General features: G+C 36.5%; 1 protein-coding gene across 1 annotated transcript; it reads left to right on the forward strand.

Moving 5' to 3' along the window:
• The first annotated feature begins 44 nt into the window (after positions 1–44).
• LOC141288742 (MORC family CW-type zinc finger protein 3) lies at positions 45–22,627 on the forward strand. Its single transcript, XM_073820912.1, has 16 exons — positions 45–138; positions 1,025–1,157; positions 1,241–1,461; positions 2,493–2,640; positions 4,793–4,952; positions 6,634–6,762; positions 7,380–7,499; positions 9,150–9,253; positions 9,494–9,664; positions 11,396–11,515; positions 14,024–14,101; positions 14,335–14,374; positions 14,904–15,070; positions 18,642–19,245; positions 20,747–21,003; positions 21,625–22,627. The coding sequence occupies exons 1-16, from the start codon at positions 66–68 to the stop codon at positions 21,776–21,778; spliced, it is 2,679 nt and encodes an 892-aa protein (XP_073677013.1). The 5' UTR covers positions 45–65; the 3' UTR covers positions 21,779–22,627.
• The last annotated feature ends 1,497 nt before the right edge of the window (positions 22,628–24,124 follow it).

Below are 24,124 nucleotides of genomic sequence, written 5' to 3' on the forward strand. Positions count from 1 at the left end.
TTTGTTGCATTACTACAATATGGGATACTTTCAGATGATTATATTGCGTATTGTTGTTTTTATAGATGAGCCCGTCTTACCTGGAGAGCAACTCCACCAGTCACACATGGCCCTTCAGTGCGGTCGCGGAACTCATCGGTGAGCAAAACACAAATACATTCATCTATTCGGAGGAAAAAACCTCCGGTTTTGTCAGGCACTGGCGACACTTTCGGTTTGAACTTCCTGCTAATCTCATAGAAAACAAATACTCGCATCACTTGCGCACCTGTTGCAGCTCTTTTAAAGCTAACTACAGCACTTTACAGACAAAGCTGGAATGAAAATTATTGGCGTTGAATGTTAAAACGCAACACGCATAATGCATTTGAGTTTTGTATTGCATGCATAGTGCATAAATAGTATATAAACACTTAAAATGTCTGCAAATCATCGCATTTAATAATAAAATACAGCATAGAACAACACCGAGGTTATGCATAAACTGATTTAGTTTGGATAAAAGCATAAGCAAATGCATAATGAAGTTGCAATTAATGTACATAAAGATGTGTGTACGCAGCTTGTTTTACTACTGTAAAATTACAGATGTACTGTTCAAATGAGACGAAGTTTCACTTGTGCTTCGTGATGAACTACACCTGCGGTTTCTCTGCTTGGATAGATAGATGGTTTATGGTAAAGGCTGATGGAAATATGTAAAGCTTTCAGGATCGGATCTCAGTACCGTTAGAGACAGGAAACTGCGTTCGTGAAATATAGCATTGAGATGATGGTGGAAATATTTCTAAACGTCTTCTCTTTTGATCACTTAATGATCAAGATTTGAGGTTTTAACAAAATCCGTCTTAATATTTCTGCAGTTTCCTCTTGACATCCTGTTAAACAGTTTGTGTGTCTCTTTTTAGCTTGTAGGTTATATTTAGAGTTCTGTCTTTTGGCATCTGCTTGCAGTGAGAAAACAAAGTGTTGCAAATGATTTGCAATGTAAATTGGATTATTTCTCTGCTTGTGTGTGTCATAGATAATGCATCTGACCCGGGCGTCACAGCCAAGAACATCTGGATCGATGTTGTGACGGTCAGAGAACAGCTGTGTCTCAGTTTCATGGACAATGGGAGCGGTATGACGCCCAACAAACTGCACAAAATGCTCAGGTGTGTTAAAACAGAGATGAATGATGCCTCAAGTCTGAATACAAAGACATTTTGTGAAGAGGAATCTCTCATTTTCATTACAGCTTTGGATTCACAGAGAAAGGCTCCAGTAAAAGCAGTCATCAACCTATCGGTGTATACGGAAACGGGTTTAAATCGGGTTCAATGCGTCTGGGCCGCGACGCTCTGATCTTCACAAAAAATGGCGGCTGTCAGAGCGTGGGCATGTTGTCTCAAAGCTTCTTACAGGCTATTAAAGCTCAGGCTGTGATCGTACCCATCGCCCCGTTCAACCAACAGACCAATATCCTTCTGTTCAGTAGAAAAACAGATCTTTGAACTAAAGATTTAAACATTTTTCTGTACGATTAACCCTCCTGTTGTGTTCAGAAACTTGACCCACATTGGTTTCCATACTAAAAACATGTTTATTCTAACTTGTCAGAGATTACAAAATATAAAATATGTAAGAAAACGCAACGATTACCAACATCTCTGCCTTTTTGTTGTCATTTTCTCAAAAGATTGTAGTGTAAAATGTGTTTCTCACACTTCTTTTCAGTGTTGCAACAGTTTAGTAATTGAGATAAAAAAAACGAACAACCAAAAACCACTTTTGGCAGATGGGGGTCAATGTTGAAGTCAATGTGACCCCAACACGAAAGTCGGAACAATTTTTGTATAGACTTTTTAAAACACATCTGTATGTTGATTTGCATGCACATTCTCTACCGTAAATGTGACTCTGGACCACAAAACCAGTCATAAGTAATACATTGTATGGGTCAAAATGATCGATTTTTATGGGAAAACTCATTAGGATATTAAGTAAAGATCATGTTGCATGACGATATTTTGTAAATTTCCTGCCGTACATATATCAAAACGTAATTTTTGATTAGTAATATGCATCACTAAGAACTTGATTTGGACAACTTTAAAGGCAATTTTCTCAATATTTAGATTTTTTTGCACCCTCAGATTCCAGATATTTAAATAGTTGTATAGTTGCCAAATATTGTCCTATCCCAACAAACCATACATCAATGGAAAGCTTATTTATTGAGCTTCAGACAATCTTAGTTTAAAAAAATTGACCCTTATGATTGGTTTTGTGGTCCAGGGTCACAAAAGAGAAATATTCCCTGCATTTCAAGAAGCAAGATTTTGAGAAGTTTGAAAAACTAAGTGTGAGTCCAATACACAACAGGAGGATTAAAGAAAAAATATGATGCATATATATGTTTTGCATGCATATGCATGTACTCTATGTATATAAAGACTGTAAACAGATGTCTCAGTGGGACAAAACATTGCCTTTAACTCCTATCTCACAGACGCTGGTGGTAACAGAGGATTCAGAGGCGAGTCTGAGAGCTATCCTGAAATATTCTCTCTTCCAGAGTGTCTCTGAGTTACAAGAGCAGTTGGACTCCATTCAGGGCAAAAAAGGAACCAAGATAATCATCTGGAACATCCGCAGGTCTGTCGGCTGCAGTTTTTAAACTACTTTGCCAGAGTTGCATGGATGCGGTCTGTCGTAGTGCAAGATGACGTTACAGAGCAAACGCAGACAGGAGAACTATTATGTTCAGTGTCATCATTAATTTGCATGTGATTTAAATGTTGCACGCAGGTGAGTGTACTGAGACTGTCGTAACAACACACTCCTGATTTGTGTCTGTTTTTAATATAACCCTGAACTGCTTAGTTTAACAAATCAAGTCATTTTAATTCACCCTAAAAGCATGCGATTCTTCTCTCGAACAAACAAGCATATTAAGCAATAGGTAATGCAACTGGCAATTTTATCATCATGTTTTGTGCTTATTTGTATAGCTTTTATCTCAGATGTCTATACAAGCCCATTTATGGTATGGAATAATAAGTCAATTAGGATATTGCGACTTTTTATTCCACAATTTGGATGCTTGTCTTGCAATTCTGAGTTTATATCTTACACTTTAGACTTCTATCTCTCAATTCTGAGAAAAAAAGTCAGAATTGCGGGGAAATATGTCAGAATTGTGAGATAAGTCGCAATTCCCCCCCAAAAAAAGAACTGTGAGATGTAAACTCGAAAAGAATCGAAAATGTCAGAATTATAAGTTTATATCTCACAATTCTTTTTTTTTTTATTTCACGTTTATACATCAGAATTCAGAGTTTTTATTTCACAATTCTGAATTGTTTCTCTGAAATGCAAGAAATAAAGAGATACAAAGTTTCAACTAACCCTAACCCAACTAACCCTAAGTTGCAACTAACCCAACTAACCCTTCCATAGATATCAAGACAGTGTTTATTTAATGATAATTTTTTGGTTTGGATGGTAGATTTTGTGATAGATGTTAATTAGACACTTCCTTGCTAGATGAATTGCAACATGCAAGTAAGTTTTATCTAAAATTATAAAGTGAAAAGTTTTCCTTAAAGGTCCACTGAAGTGCCTTGAAACATGCAGCATTATTCTATGTGTTTCATCTGAAACAAGAAGGCAGGGCAGGACATATCCAGCAGTTCCACCTCTTTTTTAAATAGCCAATAGCTAATAGCCAGAGCCGCAGAGCTGGATAAATGCGCATATGATCTGCTCCATGCCATCATGTCTCTAGCAGTTCGTGTGACACAAAGCAAAACCAGGTTTCATTTGCCACAAACCAATGCATATTTACAGTCGGAATCATTCCCTATTCCCTATATGTGACCCTGGACCACAAAACCAGTCATAAGGTTAAATTTGACAAAACTGAAATGTATACATCATATGAAAGCTCAATAAATAAGCGTTTATTGATGTATGGTTTGTTAGGATAGGACAATTTTTGGCCGAGATACAACTGTTAGAAAATCTGGAATCTGAGGGTGCAGAAAAATCTAAATACTGAGAAAATCACCTTTAAAGTTGTCCAAATTAAGTTCTTAACAATGCATATTACTAATCAAAAATTACATTTTGATATATTTACAGTAGGAATTTTACAAAAAATCTTCATGCAACATGATCTTTACTTAATTTCCTAATGATTTTTGGCATAAAAGAAAAACAATAATTTTGACCCATACAATGTATTTTTGGCTATTGCTAAAAATATACCCCAGCGACTTAAGATTCATCGTACAGAAAATACAAATTCTGTGAACAAATGACTGATTTCAGCCGCAGCTTAAGCATCTATTTATAGTGTAGGGTACGGAACGCTTCAGATTCTAGAGAGCATTTGATTGGACAGAACGTTTGATGAGAAGCTGAAGTGCAGGGTGATGTCTTCAAAATCATTAATCCATATTGGCGGAAGTTAGAGACTGTAAGTTTTGAATGCGTATGTTTTGTAAATGTGAATTTTGTCATTGTTTTGGAGCACACAAGCTTACATATTCATACTAAAAGCAAATAAACTGTGTAGTCAATATCAGAAATCAGTATAAATATTTTACATTCAGTGCGCTTGATAAATAAAAATAAACAAAGAAATATTGAAAAATTAAGCTAAAAATACTGAGTGGGTAACTTATGACTTAGATTTTCTCTAAAAGCAAATGTATTTCTCTTTCTATCTAGCCTGAATGCAAAAATACTGAACGAAACTGAAACATTTTTGTCTTTTATGTCAAATTTGTATAATCTCCCACAGAAATAAAGATGGAAAGCCGGAGTTTGACTTTGACACGGATGCGGAGGACATCCGTCTGCCGGAGATCCAATCGGAAGAGATACAGGGAAAATGGAGGAGAGATTATTACAAGCACCGCAGAGAGAGTAACAGCGTCCCTGAGATGGAGTTTTCTCTCAGAGTGAGTGTGAGAGAGAGAGAGACGGCCAACAGAGCAAGGAACTTCCTGATATTTATGGCCTGTGGTTGTTTTACAGTGTGAATGCAAATGTTTGCGTGTGTGTACGTGTGTGTGTGTGTGTGTGTGTGTGTGTGTGTGTGTGTGTGTGTGTGTGTGTGTGTGTGTTTGAATTTTAGATGGAGCCAAGAGTAAAATACAGTGTTGCAGTGTGAACTTGTGAATTTGAGACTCTAAAATAACTTTGTGGTGCAGAGATAATGATCAGAAACTGTCAGAGATAAAATATTCAAATCATATACTATATTTAAAATTATACAGTTGGAAGACAAAAGTTTACATACATCTTGCATAATCTACAAAATGTTAATTATTTTACCAAAATAAGAGGGATCATACAAAATGCATGTTTTTTTTTATTTAGTACTGACCTGAATAAGATATTTCACATAATAGATGTTTACATACAATCCACAAGAGAAAATAATTGTTGAATTTTTCAAAACCCTGTTCAAAAGTTAACATACGCTTGATTCTTAAAGGAGAACTCCGGTGTGATTTTGACCTAAAGTGTATTGAATCATGATACCGAGTGTAAACGTACCTTGCATATCTCATCTCGTCTTGTCCACTGCTGTCCGAAATCTGGGGTCAGTTATCCGATGCTCACAACAGGTTGTCAATGAAAGTCAATCGGGCATCGAAGGAGCCATGTAAATAAATCACTGTTTTACGCCATTTACGAGGCACAAAGTAGCTCCAGACTTCATTGGTAGACTTCCAAGGGCCCTGACATTTAAAACGAGACACTGAGAACTCAGAAAAAGCACCGGTAGTTTATTTACAAGTAGATTTATACAGACAGTAACTGCAAGAAGTTTAGCGGCCGCCGCCATCTTAAATGTAGTCACGATAAGTCGAGTGTCGAGCACCATGGAATTCATCAGGTTATCAACGTATCAGGTTGTAGTTTCCTTCGTGCTCGACACTCGACTTATCGTGACTACATTCAAGATGGCGGCGGCCGCTAAACTTCTTGCAGTTACTGTCTGTATAAATCTACTTGTAAATAAACTACCGGTGCTTTTTCTGAGTTCTCAATGTCTCGTTTTAAATGTCAGGGCCCTTGGAAGTCTACCAATGAAGTCTGGAGCTACTTTGTGCCTCGTAAATGGCGTAAAACAGTGATTTATTTACATGGCTCCTTCGATGCCCGATTGACTTTCATTGACAACCTGTTGTGAGCATCGGATAACTGACCCCAGATTTCGGACAGCAGTGGACAAGACGAGATGAGATATGCAAGGTACGTTTACACTCGGTATCATGATTCAATACACTTTAGGTCAAAATCACACCGGAGTTCTCCTTTAATACTGTCTTATTTTGTCTTCTGGAAAACATGCAAGTATCTTCTATAGCTTCTGAAGGGCAGTACTAAATGAAAACAAAATATGATATTTAGGCAAAATAAGAAAAATGTACACATCTTCATTCTGTTCAAAAGTTTTCACCCCCAGCTCTTAATGCATCATGTTTCCTTCTGAAGCATCAGTGAGCATTTGAACCTTCTGTAATAGTTGTGTATGAGTCCCTCAGTTGTCCTCAGTGTGAAAATATGGATTATTAACACCAACTTAAATGAACGCTAACACAAATAGAATTCCTCTGTCTGTCATTCCAGGCATATCTCAGTATCCTTTACCTGAAGCCCAGGATTCAGATCATTTTGAGACAGAAGAAAGTTCAGACTAAGTTGATTGCCAAGAGTCTGTCCATGATCGAGAATGACGTCTATAAACCTCAGTTTATTGTATCCTTCCACTTACCTCAAAACTTGAATTTATCAACCAGCAGTCAGTGTTGTTTTAGCACTGAGATACTATTATACTTATAATTATTTTGAATTGAATTGAAGTTTTTATGTTTGTATTTTGTTTTTATTTTAATTTTAGTTAATTGTTTAAGAATTCAATTCTGGTTTTGTAATATTTTTTGTTTTTAAATATGCATTCATTAACATTTTGAAATATTTGTTATTTTCATATTAAATTTTTGGTCATCTGTGTTTTTGTCTTTTTTATAAAAAAAATCTATTCATATTTTGGAATATCATTATTTTTATATTTTTCTGTTAACAGTTAATAAACTAATAATATACTAAAACTAAAACTGAAATACATTTTAATGAAAAAACTACTTAAATGTATTTCAGTTTTAGTTTATTCATTTAATTTTGTAAGTAATTTTGTTTTGTTTTCATCTAAATTATGATTAAGTAATGTTTCTGTGTTTGACATCCACAGCAGGTTTTTAAAATTAACAGATGGACTTGTTTTCATTTGTTTGTAATTATTACTGTTTTTTCCCATCTTCCCCTAATCAAACTCATTTTGACTCAAGTGTGTTTTCTTTAAATGCTGCTGTCAGAACGAGAGAGTGAAGATAACTTTTGGATTCAACCGGAAAAATAAGGAGCACTATGGAATTATGATGTACCATAAAAACAGACTGATAAAGGCCCACGAGAAAGTTGGCTGTCAAATCAAGGTACTGGATCCATACATGTGGAAAAACGACATACAAGTGCATCACAATAAATTGGAATGTTGTGTAAAAGTTATTTCAGTAATTCAACTCAAATTGTGAAACTCGTATGTTAAATGAATTCAGTGCACACAGACTGAAGTAGTTTAAGTCTTTGGTTCTTTTAATTGTGATGATTTTGGCTCACATTTAACAAAAACCCATCAATTCACTATCTCAACAAAAGAATATGGTGACATGCCAATCAGCTAATAACACCTGCAAAGATTTCCTGAGCCGTCAAAATGGTCTCTCAGTTTGGTTCCCTAGGCTACACAATCATGGGGAAGACTGCTGATCTGACAGTTGTCCAGAAGACAATCATTGACACCCTTCACAAGGACGGTAAGCCACAAACATTCATTGCCAAAGAAGCTGGCTGTTCACAGAGTGCTGTATCCAAGCATGTTAACAGGAAGTTGAGTGAAAGGAAAAAGTGTGGAAGAAAAAGATGCAAAACCAACAGAGAGAACTGCGCTTTGAGAGGCTTGTCAAGCAAAATCTATTCTCGAATTTGGGTGAACTTCACAAGGAATGGACTTAGGCTGGGGTCATCAAGAGCCGAACACACAGACATGTCAAGGAATTTGGCTACAGTTGTCGTGTTCCTCTTGTTAAGCCACTCCTGAACCACAGACAACGTCAAAGGCGTCTTACCTGGGCTTACCCAGTGGTCCAAAAGTCCTTTTTTCAGATGAGAGCAAGTTTTGTATTTCATTTGGAAACCAAGGTCCTAGAGTCTGGAGGAAGGGTGGAGAAGCTCATAGTCCAAGTTGATTGAAGTCCAGTGTTACGTTTCCACAGTCTGTGGTGATTTGGGATGCAGTGTCATCCGCTGGTGTTGGTCCACTGTGTTTTTTGAAAAGTCACTGCACCCGTTTACCAAGAATTTGGCACCTGTCCACCTGCCCACACAGCCAAAAGCACCAAAAGTTGGTTAAATGACCATGGTGTTGGTGTGCTTGACTGGCCAGCAAACTCACCAGACCTGAACCCAATAGAGAATCTATAGGGTACTGTCAAAAGGAAAATGAGAAACAAGAGACCAAAAAATGCAGATGAGCTGAGGGCCACTGTCAAAGAAACTTGGGCTTCCATACCACCTCAGCAGTGCCACAGACTGATCACCTCCATGCCATGCCAAATTGAGGCAGTAATTAAAGCAAAAGCAGCCTCTACCATATATTGAGTACATATACAGTACATGAACATACTGCAGAAAGCCGACAGTTTACTAAAAATGTTTCTTATTGGTCTTATGAAGTATTCAATCTTTTTGAGATCATCACAATTAAAAGAACCAAAGACTTAAACTACTTTAGTCTGTGTGCATTGAATTTACTTAATACATAAGTTTCACAATTTGAGTTGAATTACTGAAATAAATGATTTTTTCCACGACGTGCACCTGTATAAGCATGTCCACACAGACAGTAATCTGCACGTGCATTTCATGTTATTATTATCTATCACACGGAAATCTCAGAACAGGAAATGCAGAAAGCATTAATTGTTTATTTCTGTGTGGGCATGGTTATAATTTACTTCAGATGTCTTAAAACTAGCTGTGTTTTCATTGTGTTCGAGTCATCACTTCCTGTATGTCTCCTTCAGTCATCAGGTCAAAGGTCGGGCGTGGGAGTCATCGGAGTGATAGAGTGTAACTTCCTCAAGCCAGCTCACAACAAGCAGGATTTTGAGTACACCAAAGAGTACAGGTGCATTTCAGCAACTCACCACAAACTTTACCCTGCAGCGCTACAACAGCGCAGACCGGCTCCAATAGCAACTCATTTGAATGTCAGACTGATGCTAAATTCAAATCTACTGCCACAGAGAAACAAGCTTTGGTGTATTTTGTTGTACAGATTACATCACAAATAATGGGTTTAAGCGCAGAGTTAACAAATACAATTCCATCATTTCCATGTAACCATTTTTTCCTGCTTTTCTCATAGACTCACACTAGCTGCTCTCGGTCTCAAACTGAATGACTACTGGCGTGAAAAGAAGGAAAAGAAAGCAAAAGAGAGAGCATTTCAAGCCTTAGAGAGGAAAAGCAAAGAAGGAGATACTGAGGAAACTGAGGATGAGGATGAAGGAGAAGAAGAGGAGGAAGAAGAAGAAGTGTATGATTGTTTTCTTCCAAAACTTTTCACACAATAATGTTGTTGTTAGGTGGTCAGAATAGTACTGTGGGTTTGTCTGTAAAAAAAAAAATGAAAGATGGTGCAACCTAACTTTCTAAAAACGGACTATTTGTCTGTTAGACCACAAACCTCGCACATACATGCACAAGAAACATTTGGTGATGGCAGAGGTCGAGTCGAGCTGTTAAATGCTGGGAGGGGGGCGGCGCTGAGAAACATGAAACTGTTAATCGCGCAGCTAAAGCAGTAGCGTGGTTTATATCTGTGATGTCTGCGAGTAAACCATGCAGCAACTAAAACATGCAGTGCACATGACAGATCACAACCTGACAAACAAACCTCATAACTGAGGTTTTGTTAGCTTTGCAAAAACATAACAACAGAATACAAGAATAGTTTTTAATCACCTTCAAAGGAAAAACAGGCTTTTTGAACAGACCGTGGCAGTAGGGACGTTTTTTAAAGGCTGCAGGTTTGCATCATCCTGTTTCCCTCAGCAAAAACCCAACAGAATTTTTCAATTGGCTGTTGGATTAGTGCAGAACCAACAAACATTTGATTCTTGCATGTTTTTTGTTCTTTAAAGCTTTTAAAGCCTTAAACGAGTAGTTCACTTTCAGAGCAAAAATGTACAGTTGAAATCATGAGTTGAAATCTTTGAGCTCTGACCTTTTTCAGGCGTTTAATCAAAAACCAATTGACTTCAGGACGATGGAACTAGAAGTGCTAAAATGCTAATTTCCAGGTTTTTACCTACAAAAAATACATCTGCGGCAGTTTATACCACCTGCATCTGACAAGCAATAGCAAGAAGTAAATCAAGGATTTGAAGCTGAACTCAAAGCTAGTGGCTAGTCCTAACTTCTTGTTTCAGCTGAAAATACATCAACATATTAACTGCTCACTTCCAGCCATATTATTGTCATAAATGTATAAAAACCAGCCACTGAATATGAAAACTGCAAGTTATAAAGACAGAATTGCATGATATAAACTTAAAGTTTTAGTTGAAATTCTGTCTTTTTGCATGCAAATGCAAGTTTATATCTCGCAATTCTGAGTATTTTTTCTCAGAGTTTCCTAACACAAACTCACAATTCTAACTTTTTTCTCAGAATTGTGATACAAACTCACAGTTGTAAGTTAAAAAGTCAGAATTGCGTGATATAAACTTGCAGTTGCGAGTTATGTAAAAAATTGCAATTCCAATTTTTTTCTTGTAAATGCAAGCTTACATCTCATTATTCTCATAATTCTGAGTATTTTTTCTCAGAGTTGCCTAATACAAACTCACAACGTTTTTCAGAATAAAGAGGTCAACTCACAGTTGTGAGTTATTAAGTCAGAATTACATGATTTAAAACTTGAAATTGTGAGTTATAAACTTTTTTCTCAGAATTGTGATGTATACACTTGCAATTGCAAGTTTTAAAGTCCAATTCTGAGAGGGAAAAGACTGATATGTTCTCAGAACTGTGTTTTATTTCAGACTACTCTGAAGTCAGAATTTTGAGTTTGTATCATGCAAGTCAGAGTAAAAAAGATATAAACTCACAATTGTGAGGAAAAAAAAGGCAGAATTGTAAGAAAAAAAGTTGAAATTAGCTTTTTTATTCAGTGGATCTCATATTAAATGTCTCCCCAAAAATCTAAAAAAATACTCTGCACACAAGTTGAGCTGGTGTATTAATGGCTTTCTTGTATCTGAAGGGATGTTACATGGATTCAGTGTGAGGATTGTTTGAAATGGAGAGGAATCAGCACTCTCCTGTTTGCTGGAAGTGTTCCTGATCCGTTCAAATGTTGCATGCACCCGATACCACGTTTACGGTGAGTCTGTCCCTGTCTAATTACCTTGAATTAAATGGCTATGTTCAGAATGCAGTATGTATATTGTGTGCATTAAAGTAAGTTCACTTCCAGAATGAATATTTCCAGGTAATTTCTTTAGTGGCAAAGACATTTTTTGAGGAAAACATTCCAGGAATTTTCTCCATATAGTGGACCAACAGGTTGAATGTCTTAATTCTAAATTGCAGTTTCAATGCAGCTTCAAAGGATTCTACTCGATCTCAGCCAAGGAATAAGGGTCTTATTTAGCGAAACAATCTGTCATTTCCTTAAAAAAATGTATATACCTTTTATATACCACAAATTCTCTGCAATGTGCATGCGCATTTTCGAACATTGGATAATCATGTTAAAAAGTCATGCATGGTTAGTTCGTCGTCTGTGTACTTTGGTATGGTAGGGCAAAAAAAATAAAAAATTCTCCTCTAACTTCAAAATCGGCCAACATCGCTGTTTGTAAAGGGCATCGCTGTACTTTTTTTGTAAAGGGCATTTGACATTCTTTGCACGTTCGCTTTGTAAACACTTGGTCAGTACTTCCGCCTACATCAAGGGTGCATTTTGACATGTATGAGGTCAAGCATTTTTGGTTAAAAAGTATATACATTTTAAATTTTCGTATAACCATTGGCTAAATAAGTCCCTTATTCCTTGGCTGGGATCATGTAGAGCCCTTCAAAGCTGCATTGAAACTGTGGTTTATACCTTCAACCCATTGATCCCCATTGAAGTACACTATATGGAAAACAAAAACAGTTCCTTTTGACTGAAGAAGAAAAGAAAAAATTATCAGAAAATTTTCATTCCAGAAGCGAACTTCTCCTTTAAGCAAGTTTACTGTGTGAATGTATTCAGTATCCAGGAAGTATCCAGATGACGCAATCTCCTAAATTGTGGCATTAAAAAATTTAAAGGGTTACAAAAATGCTAAAAAACAATATTTGATTTAGTTAAAAGGATTGGCTGTTTTAACATTCAGTTTGATGAGATCATGTGATAAACATAGTGAGGTCATTCCGAACATACTGCTTTTCTTATCATTTAATCAGACTGTACAGAGTAAAGGCCTGTTTACACAGAACTAGCTTAAAAATGAAGGGACATTAAAGGGTTAGTTCACCCAAAATTGAAAATTTGATGTGTATCTGCTTACCCCAAGGGCATCCAAGATGTAGGTGACTTTTTTCTTCAGAAGAACACAAACAAAGATTTTTAACGAAAACCGGTGCAGTCTGCCAGCCAAATAATGGAAGTGGATGAGCACCAGACCTTTAAAAGTAACGTTAAACAAAAACATGCACAGACAAATCCAAATTACACCCTGCGACTCGTGACGATACATTGATGTCCTAAGACATGAAACGATAGTTTTTTGCGAAAAACTGAACAGTATTTATATAATTTTTTACCTTTGATACACAGCCACAACATCCGGCTCGTGACATGTGAACGCGCTCTGGCGTAGTATATGCAAACTGAAGGGGAAATCAGTGAAAAGTCCCGGATGAGTTTGCGCAAGCAAACGTAAACTTTTAGCTTTAAATCAGTTTGAACAATCAGGACAAGAGCAAGTAATTGCCATTTTGAATAGCCGCTATACCCACAATCTCTGTGCACTGTGTAAACAATGAGTGTTGTATACATGCGACAGATCGCTTCCGGCGTTTGCGTATACTACGCCAGAACGCGTAAACGTGTAAAGAGCCGGATGCTAAACTCGTGCTCAGGACAGATGGACGTGGCTGTGTATCAAAGGTAAAAAATGATATAAATACTGTTCAGTTTCTCACAAAAATCCAATCGTTTCGTTTCTTAGGACATCAATGTATCGTCACGAGCTGCAGGGTGTCATTTGGATTTGTCTGTGCATGTTTCTGTTTACTTTTAAAGGTCTGGTGCCCATACACTCACATTATTTGGCTGGCAGACTGCACCGGTTTTCGTTAAAAATCTTTGTTTGTGTTCTGCTGAGGAAACAAAGTCACCTACATCTTGGATGCCCTGGAGGTAAGCAAATAAACATCACATTTTCATTTTTGGGTTAACTATCCCTTTAACCGTAAGGAAAAAAATAACTGGACGTCTGAAATGCAAATGCAAACCACACACTAGTCTTAAAAGTTGAAAAGTCAAAAGTCGTGACGTATTGTCCTCGAAATTGGCCCTCTGCATTTAACCCATCCAAGTGCACACACACAGCAGTGAGAAGTGAACAAACACACATACACATACACACACACACACACACACACACACCAGAGCAGTGGGCAGCCATTGCTCCAGCGCCCAGGGAGCAACTGGGGGTTCAGTGCCTTGCTCAAGGGCACTTCAGTCATGGTATTGAAGGTGGAAAGAGCACTGTTCATTCACAATCCCCACCTTCAAACCCTGCCAATGTGGGAATCGAACCGGCAACCTTTGGGTTACAAGCCCAACTCCCTCACCATTAGACCACGGCTTATTTTTTCTTGTGTTTTTGTTGCTTAGGAGCTGTTTGTTACCAGAGGATACAGAGGAAAATGCTGAAGTCACAACACCCAGCTATGAAAAAACACTCAAAAAACAGTTAAGACAATAAATTCGCAGTACAAAAGCCATACAAAAACATTGTAAATTTCACAAATGGTTATAAAGAAGCGGCAAGTAAAACATTAAATTGAACATGAACCTTTTAAGCAGAAAGACAATAATCTTTGTTTTATTTACAAACTTCACACTAATCATGTGACTCCTCATTCTGATATCTGAAATTCCAGTATGAATGCATCTGGTGTTAATGTGCGTTTTGCTGTGCGCAGGGTACATGCCTCCATCAAGAGAAGAGGAAGATCTCTGGAGGTATTTAAATCTAAATGTGTGTCAGATGAGGAAGTACTTATTTCCCAGGACAGGAACTGACTCTCACAAGTATCAGAGTGTGATCACACCCTCTGTGGGCTTGTTGAGCTGTGTGTTTAGTCTGTATAAATGTTTTCTTTAGGTCTGCATGTGGCCGTCTTCTTTTGCATGTGGCAGACATGACAAATAATGCGTACAAGTGAGAATGTCAGAGCTTTGCCTATGCAAACATAAATTGTTGGTGTATGTTAGTGTTGGGGACACTGCAGTATTTTGATACTGTAGATTGCCAAGCGACCCAATAATTCATACTTGAAACTACTAGACATCACACCGTTTTATCCAAAAAAGTCTTATATTAAATAAGAACTTGTGTTTTAGTAGTTGTTTCTCATGGCTGCAGTTCTTTGTAGCCATACAGAGGCATTTATAGACATTACCTACATTAATTTGAAATACCACTTCTCATTTTGGTTTTGACACATTGATCTCACTTCAGACTAATAATAAGTATGCGTGTGTGTTGTAGATGAGTAAAAGCCCAGTGCGTCCTCTCTGTCGAGGACTTTCTGAACCAGCATCAGCGAGCAAACAGGATGAGGCCACCGTTACCATGACGACAGATACACAGGATACAGATGAGGATGGACTTAGCGCTGTTGTCACAGAAGAAGAAGAGTCTTCGCCCTCCCCGAGGTCTGACAGACACACAACATGCATTAGAGAATCACTATTGCATTCGCTCATCATTAGCATAGTAACAAGCACAAAAAACATATGCAAATCCTTGGTTGATGCATTGCATTGCATTTAAGATGTTTACCAAACATTGTTGTTACTGTGGTTGTGACAAACTACAGTATTTAAGTGGGTGATAGTGTGTAGAGGTCGACCGATGTATCGGTTTTGCCGATTAATCGGCACCGATAGCTGATTGGCCGAACTATCGGTTATCGGCAAAAATCCTTGCCGATAGTTTTTCGGGGTTGCGTTCTTTGCTGAAGCGGCTCACGCTCCGCTGTCAAAGAGTATGAGAGGTCCCAGAACTCAGACCAATGTTTAATGTCAGGATTGTTACCATATATTTGTATTGATTTATATCCAGCTGTTCATATTCTTAGCCAGCAAAGTTGCAGATTTAAAGACGTGAGAAAGCAAACTGTGTTCATTCAGCCGACAGAATCAGTCACAGCGCGCCATAGTTTTAATTACACATCTGTCCCACATCGTTCATAAAGACTTGACCCTGGGCTGGAAAATTGAGTATTGTGCATTTAAGCAAACTATTTGTATTTCTGTAGCTCTAATTAAGTCTGTATGCTTCATATAGAGCTATAATTTATGATTTAGCCTTTTCTTCAGGTCGTTGAAGCATGGTGGGTTTGCATCTTGTTACGCACTTTATTTCACAATGCCATTTTCCTGTTCCTATTTGATTTTAATAACTGATCAACAAAAATATCTATTAAAAATTAAGATAAAAATTATACAAAACGAAATTCGTTAAAGAAGGGATTTTCCACAAATAAAAACGTACGAAGTGGTCAAATTGTGTCTGACCCTCTCCAATTCCCCTGGCGTGTTTTCGTCCAATTCATACCACGTCCTTTATGACATTTACAAATTACACAAACTTCTTTTATAATTAACATATTAAACTGAAACAAAACAAAAACAAATAATATTTAAACATAAATGTAAAACAGAAAAGAAATTGTTTCTGAAATGGCTGCATTATAGATCGCAGTTTCTCTTTCTGTTTGATCTGTTTAAACTAACCTTTGCCGCTTTTTTGATCATTCTTGAAGTAAACATTTGCCTGTTTGGTGATTAAATAAACTGTTTTAGATTTCTGCTTGAACTACACAACGCGTCCTGTGTGTGATACCTGCAAGTTGTCCGCGCAACGCAGCGCTGCACTTATGTTCGGTTTCATCTCAGACGCACCTCAATCGTCTCTTCAATGAGCTTGTGTTTTTCCCGCATATGGCATGCCTGCGCACCAGAAACGCGGCTGGCTTCATTGCACAGAATTTGCACAGTGAGCTAAGTGTGTATTGTTTGACAGTGTGAGCTATCAATTTGCAGTTTTTTACTTACATGTGCCTTCATTTCTGCCGTTTGTAATGCAGTACTATTAGATGCACTGACAGACTTTCAATTGCTCTTTGTGTTTGTTCGTCCTAAAAAGCTTGATTGCAGATGCGGTTAAATGGAGTTGGATTTTCAAATACTTTTATACGAAACTGGTGTACACACAGTCAGTTATGTTTTCAGAGCAGGACAAAACATCTGATACATTGAAATAGATCTGTGCATTCGTTTTAATGCAGCCTGTTAAAGCAGCCACTGTCTGATCTCATCAGTAATAATCAAACGAAAAAGAAAAAAACAATAACTATTTCTGTAAACTTGCCGACACTTAAAGAACACTAATTTTAAATAAGTAATTGTTTTAAAAAGTAGCTTGCTTATATAATAAGAAAATTGTTAAAATGTAAAGATTACCACCCCTTTACAATTAGCCCATTTGTAACATCAACTAAGATTGACGAAAGCTGTAGAATAGAAGTGTTGTTCCTTGTTAGTGTGTTAATTTCAACATTTACTGATATATTGTTAAATTTCGAAGTTCATTTTGTTAACATTAATGAACTACGAAATAACTTTAATGATCAATTTATAATTACTATTAATATTTTTATTCATTTACAAAGTATGGTTTAGTATTTATTTTTTAAATAGTAGAGCACTATTTTAGTTGCCCTTCAATATCCATTTTCAAAAACTATCGGTTAATTAATCGGTATCGGCCAGTGTGGTCCAACCTAGCTATCGGTATCGGTAAAAACCAATATCGGTCGACCTCTAATAGTGTGACCTTTAAGTGTGTCTTTAAAAACCCTCTTTTGTGTGAACTACTTCCTTCCGCCACGCATTCAAATCTCAAGTTGACAGTTGAACAGCTGAGCCCGAGCCTCTGTTACTAATTCAAAAACGTCACTTTAGAACTAGTAACGTTCTAGTTACTGTATTAAAAGCTCAATGTATTATGAAGAGTATTATGAGAGAGAGATGGTTATTCATTCTTCAGCTTTATCTCATTTTCACAATGAAACATAAGTTTGAATGTCCGCTGAGGAAAACGATATCTTTATCGTAATATTCTTTCATCTGTTAAGGCTTATTTCTGATGACAGCACTGCTCAGTGCATTTGTTGCCTGCCTCTTACAATGTGTTGTTGAAAGTAAAATAACTTCCTTGTTTACAACCCTGTTTCAGTCCATTTCAATTTAAAAGTCTTTACTGCTGACTCACTTATAAAAACAGCCTCTTGTTGCCATCTAATTGTGGAACAATGTAACTAAAATCACCATTTCCCAATACCAAATAGTGTTATTAAATGTTATTTTAATTTATAAAAAAATAATACTTATTGAATAATATGATTTTATAAACAACAGCCATCATAAAAGTTCCTAGGCAATTCAGTCAAAAGTACAAAGACAGTGCTAAATTGACATACAGTGTTAAATTGACATAAAATATAACGTGAAGAGATTTCGGCCTCAGCCAAAACTATTTGCACTGGAACTAATAATAGATTAATAAGACCAAAGACTGCCCGTCAGAATTACCCAAGACAAATTATATCTCATGTTTAACCACTATAGAGACATTAGAGACAGCTGCAAATACCAGGACATCTGGCCGAGGTAAGGCTGCTCTTGGCGGGTTCATGAATGCTGAATGGCCGCTGACACCCTGGAGCAAATTTTCAAATAGACCTTTTTTTTAATTAACAAACTGCATATTTAAAGCCTAAAGAAGTACATTCTCATAAAACTCTAAAAACTACATTCCGTGACGCAAAAACAATATTATCTATAAAATTAAAGTGGATTTGGGCATCCGCTGTGAGAATGGAATGATACAAACGGTGAAACTGTTGGAGTTCCCACATTACTAGAATGTCACACTCCTCTCAGCCAATCAAATTTGAGGACCAAAAAGAACTTTGGTATAAATAAAAAATTGTAGCAGTGCAATATGACTATATATCGGCACACTGTGCTTACCTACGGCCGAATCAAAGCCATGCCAATATACAGTACAGCCATATCACACAGCTAATTGCAAAGCTAATTACAATATAACTGGGTCTTTAAACATGAAAATCTAGAGCTGTCTTTATATTGTAGAAAATCAAGTTAAAAAACCTAGGTTTAACTAATTTTAACAAATTTTGCTCTATTATTTCTTTAGAAAAAGAAGGAAAGAAACATGTTCGGACATTGAAAAGGACAATAAGTCCCCAAACCATGCTGAAGCTTCAGATGACCTATCTGAAGGAGAGGCAGATGCAACGGACAAAACGCATGAAGGATCAGAGACAAACACCAGCACATCATCAGCCGAGGATACGGTGGCTCAGGAGGACAGTATTCAGCCAGAGACCACTGTACCGGAGAGCCCTGTTGAGCCCCAAACATCTCAGGGGCCGCAGATGCCCAAAGATCAGCCCAGGATCCCCCCTCACCCACTCTCACCACACGCCTCCACAACCATGACTCAGACAGTGGTCGTCACTCCTCTCAGCCGGTCAGGGTTTCAGCCCGTGTCGCCGTTACCGGCAGACAGTTCGGACCGGGCAGCTCTTGCTCAGAGACTCGCTCAGTTGGAGCGGGAAGCCAAACGGCTGAAAAGAATTCTGGGCATTCGTGAGCCGGAGGTTGCCATGGTGACGGAGGCGGAAGGGGGCGGGCCTTCTGATGTCACCACGGGTGAATCGGTGTCATGTGACCAAAATGCGGAAAGGTTGAACCCAATGTCAAACGAGTCTAGGAGAGAGGAACTATCTGTTTGTCAGGTAAGGACGCCAGCAGCCAATCAAATTTCAGTGGCTAATGCCAAATCTGAGTGACAAACTGTTATGAAAATGTATATTTTTGTACAACTTGTAAAAATTAACGAGTACCCCATTTTTTGCAAAGATTGGCCACAAGGTGGCGCTATAATAATCAGATTTTCATTTTTGCAAGTAACTCCATAATAGAACCAGAATTATATCTAAATAAATAGGCCATTAAATGGAATTGGTGCAAAATTTTTGGAATATTTGTCCGCTACCGAAAAACTGTAATAATAATTTAATTAGAAGGGTTATACTGACATATTAAGATTTAGCTTACATCTACCTTGTAAATATATGTCATGTTATTTTATTAAAAAGCTTTCAGAGCTAAATCAATAACAATTTTAAGAATATTTCAAGCGTTTCATGAGGTTTGGTGTATTTTGAATGCAGTTTTTATTTGTAAAAGGCAAAAAGTTAATCATACTGATTACAAAGTTAAGGATTAATTAGTTTGAATATAAATTGAACCAAACACTATCATAACATTTTAGTTAATAATTCAATATACTTTGTTTTTGACAAAATAGTGACAGTAATGTTTTGGTAGTGACCACATCACATTACAAAATTTTAACCCACATACTAAAATACAAAAAAGTTGCATAACTGTACTAAACTTTTGTTTATTTCCCCAAATAAAGGATTATGTGTTTCCTTTCATAAATACCGGAACAATGATGATATGTTTTGGTCGTGGCTGTTTTGGTAGTGACAATTTTAGATACTTTTGGGCCCTAGCTCATATAGTACAAACATAAAATCTAAATTGTATGGAGTAACGCCCCCCCCCCAAAAAAAAAACAGTTACGTCACTACGAAACTTCACCAAATGTTTTGGTTGTGACGGTTTCGGTAGTGCCAATTTTGAAATCTAGCGCAATGATGCTAATCCGCACATGGTTAGCTAGCACAGCTCTGAACAGTTGTAGACACACAAAAACTAAATTTTATGGGATAACATCCAAAAAAAAACAAACAAAAAAAACTATTTATGTCTCTACCAAAACTTAACCAAATGTTTCGGTAGTAACAATTTTAGATCCTACCTTAAAGAGGCTAATCAGCACATGGTTAGCTAGCACAATTCTAAACAGTTGTACACATATAAAAACTAAATGTTATAGAATAATGCTAAAAAAAAGTATGTTTAATAAAAAAAAAAAGGTTTGGTAGTGACGTTCCTTAAAGTTACACACAAATTTTATACTTTTGAACACATTTACCTTAAAATTATAAATAAGTTAATAAATTGTAATGAATCATTAATTTATGTGGAGAAACCTATTTTGAAACCTAAAAATGTGGTTACAGTGATTTGTTCGGTAACTCATCAAACATTTAACATCAATAATGTCATCATCAATGTGTAGTTTTTAATCAGAGTGCCACCATATTTAATGATTAGTACAAAACATTTAACAAACGACTCATTTTAAATCCCTTCCATCTGTAGAAATCAGAGGAACAGGCCAACAGGCCTCCATCCAGTTCGTCCCCCATCCAGCAGGAGGCAGAAATGAGTCCAAGGGACGAGCTGTACTGGAGTAAGACATTAGCCAAGCTCCAGAGTGAGAACCAGACGCTGTTAACAGATCTGAACGAGCTGAGAACAGAGAGAGACCAACTGCTGAACCGAGTGAGACAGACAGAAACAGACACACAAGACAGGAGAGACCAGAGCACCAACACACCCAACCTCACTTACAATAGGTATGACAGCTGATTCTCTATAGCTGGACAAAACAGCTAAGAATTTTAATGTATATAACAATCTTTATATATTTTTTTTATTTATTATACATAGATATTTTGATTAAAAGTGACAGCAATGACATATAAGTCAAAAGTTTACATACACCTTGCAGAATCTGCAAAATGTCCACTAATTTACCAAAATAAGAGGATCTTACCTTACATTTTAAATGCCTGTTATTTTTAATGTAGTACTGACCTGAATAAGATGTTTCACATAAAAGACATTTGCACATAATAGTTGAATTTATAAAAATGGCCCTGTTCAGAAGTTTACATACACTTTTTTCTCTTTTTGATTCTTCTTTTTAATTTAGTGATAGTTGTTCTTGAGTCTGTTCTTTAGAAAAATCCTTCAGATCCCACAATTCTTTGGTTTTTCAGCATTTTTGTGTATTTGAACCCTTTCCAACAATGACTGTATGATTTTGAGATCCATTTTCACACTATATTACAGAAAGTTAAAATGCTCACTGATGCTTTAAAAGGAAACATGATCATTGCCTACTGTGTTATTGATGTATATGTATAATATTTATACACAAATATGAACATGTCTCTGTCATTCCTCCCTGACAGCAGTGTGACGCTGGAGAGGTTGCGCTCTGTCCGTCAGAACGTGGTTGCATTATTGTCTTCCATCCTACCGAACCTGGATATGCAGGGAATCAGCTACGACACCAATGACGTGGACAGCATCCTACAGCAGATCATACAGGCCAACAACTTGTGATTTTTCTATTGGATTACAGAGCATTGGCTGCCTTATGACACAGAAGCATTTGGAAATGAAAAAAACTAAATTAATCTGAAACCTAACAAAAGGCAGAGGTTTGAAGGACAGATTGGCCACGGTGCATGAAAACAACAGCATTAACATAAACATAAGTTATATTGCAGGGTAAAACTACTATACATTTCACACATGAACACTTCGCTTTTCTGAAAGCTCACATTCATAACCTGACCAACGTTTTGACCAAAACACTTGCTGTCTCCTCAGTGCTTCAAGATAACTACTTTCACAATCGTGTCACAAACATTTGCGGTTTCACACAAACACTTCATCGCTTTTCATCTCAGCTGCATTGCTCTTGTAGCGCTTAAGTAGAAGCATCTGCAGGCAGCTTTTTGAATACATATATTTAATCTTGTTGTTTTTAAAGGAATAGTTCACCCCATAATTAACAGTTGCCTGAAATTTACTTCCAAGATTTAGATGAGTTTGCTTCTTCATTGGAACAGATTTGGAGAAATGTAGCATTACTTCACTTGATCATCAATGGATCCTCTGTAGTGAATGGGTGCCATCAGAATGAGAGTCCAAACAGCTGAGAAAAACATCACGATAATCCACAAGTAATATTATGGAGCGAGGTCTAGGGCCATAGGAAATCCGTTTTATTTTTTCACAAATTTATTTTTTTCCGTTTTAATTTTTTCTGGATTCCGTTTTTAATTTCTCTAGACTCTCTTTTAATGGTTAAATTTAAAAAATATTAGTCAAAAAGCATGCCTAATTAATTGAAATCATAAAGCAAATTTAATAGCATTTTATTTACAAATTGAACAAAAATTACATTCTTAAGGCCCTATAAAATACGTTTTATTTATTTATTTAACCAAATTCTGTGTTTTCCGTTAATTCTCTGGTCTCCATTTTTCAAATAGTTTTATTAAATTTTAATAACCAAAACCATCTCTAATTATTAGATTTTTTTAAAAAAAAAAGTATTATTTATTTTTAGAAATAATGTGTTGTGTTTACATTTTTTTGGTAAATTTTCCTTAAAAATTTTATTAGTAGAAGTAGTATCATCACTAAATTATGTTATATATTTGTCACAATTTATTCAAGTTAAACCAAACTTTTATTTTGACAGGTTGCTGTGAAGACCTTTAAGTTTCTGTTTGTAAATGATATGACGGTAGTTTTGGTTTTTCTCACAAGAAACGGTAAATTGCTCATGAAGTAACTCTCAGAGCAGTTTTAGAGGTTATGTTTGTCTTCATGTACTCATATTTAGGCGACAGACTGAAAATGCTTCAGTATGTGTGTAGCAAATGAAACTGCGTTTTTGCGCCATTCATTCACATAGAGACACAACATGCAGGATTCACATTTAAAGTATTTTTGTAGCTTAATATTCACAGACACATGTCCATATTTCAGTTTGATTTAAGTGTAATGACCTACTTTTGATTGAGTCATCTAAAATTTGGCAAATTCTGTGACATTCCACGTTATTCCATGTAAAAATACTACACATTTCACACATGAACACATTTGTTTTTCTGAAAACTCACATTTATAACTTTACCGACATTTTAAACTAAATGCTGTCTCTTCAGGGCTGCAAGTTAAACTACTTTCACAATCGTGTCACAAACATTTGCGGTTTCACACACTTAATCGCTTTTCATCTCAGCTGCATTGCTCTTGTAGCGCTTTAGTAGAAGCATCTGCAGGCAGCTTTTTGATTACATTTCACGTTATACAGTAAATCACATTTTTATGACTGGATTCTGCGATTTCATCAGCGTTTTCAGCTGTTTAAAGTTAAAAGCATCTTAATGATAGATTTGTTTTTTACAAACATGCAGCTTTCACTTCACAAGATGTGAATTGATGGACTGGAGCACTGTTTTTATCAGCTGTTTGGACTTTATTCTGACGGCACCCATTCACTGCAGAGGATCCATTGGTGAGCAAGTGATGGAATGCTACATTTCTCCATAGCTAATAAAGAAACAAACTCATCTACTTCATGGATGGCCTGAGGGTGAGTACATTTTCTTCAAATTTTAATTTTTGGGTGAGCTATTCCTTACAAACATTTTTTAGTATTATTATTTTTCTATCATCTTTTTAAATGACTTTTTAATCCAAGAATTTCACCACTGATGGTCGAATTTTACAAACAGATACTAATGAACCATTTCACACCTTGAGGCATTTTTCTTTTGTTCATTACATAATAAAAGTCATCAGTGCTTTATTTTGCAAGAGGTTTGTTGTGCTTTGGACAACTCGCGTTAACTTAAAGTGCATGTGCATGAAAAGACTAAACGCTTAGAA

The sequence above is a fragment of the Garra rufa genome, chromosome 16, assembly GCF_049309525.1.
Source record: "Garra rufa chromosome 16, GarRuf1.0, whole genome shotgun sequence".
NCBI classification, from domain to species: Eukaryota; Metazoa; Chordata; class Actinopteri; order Cypriniformes; family Cyprinidae; genus Garra; species Garra rufa.

Coding starts and splice junctions, on each gene's coding strand:
- LOC141288742 (XM_073820912.1), top strand. CDS start 66: ATGAGCCCGTCTTACCTGGAGAGCAACTCCACCAGTCACACATGGCCC. Junction 139..1,024: donor TGCGGTCGCGGAACTCATCG/GTGAGCAAAACA, acceptor TGTGTGTCATAG/ATAATGCATCTGACCCGGGC. Junction 19,246..20,746: donor AGGAACTATCTGTTTGTCAG/GTAAGGACGCCA, acceptor TTCCATCTGTAG/AAATCAGAGGAACAGGCCAA.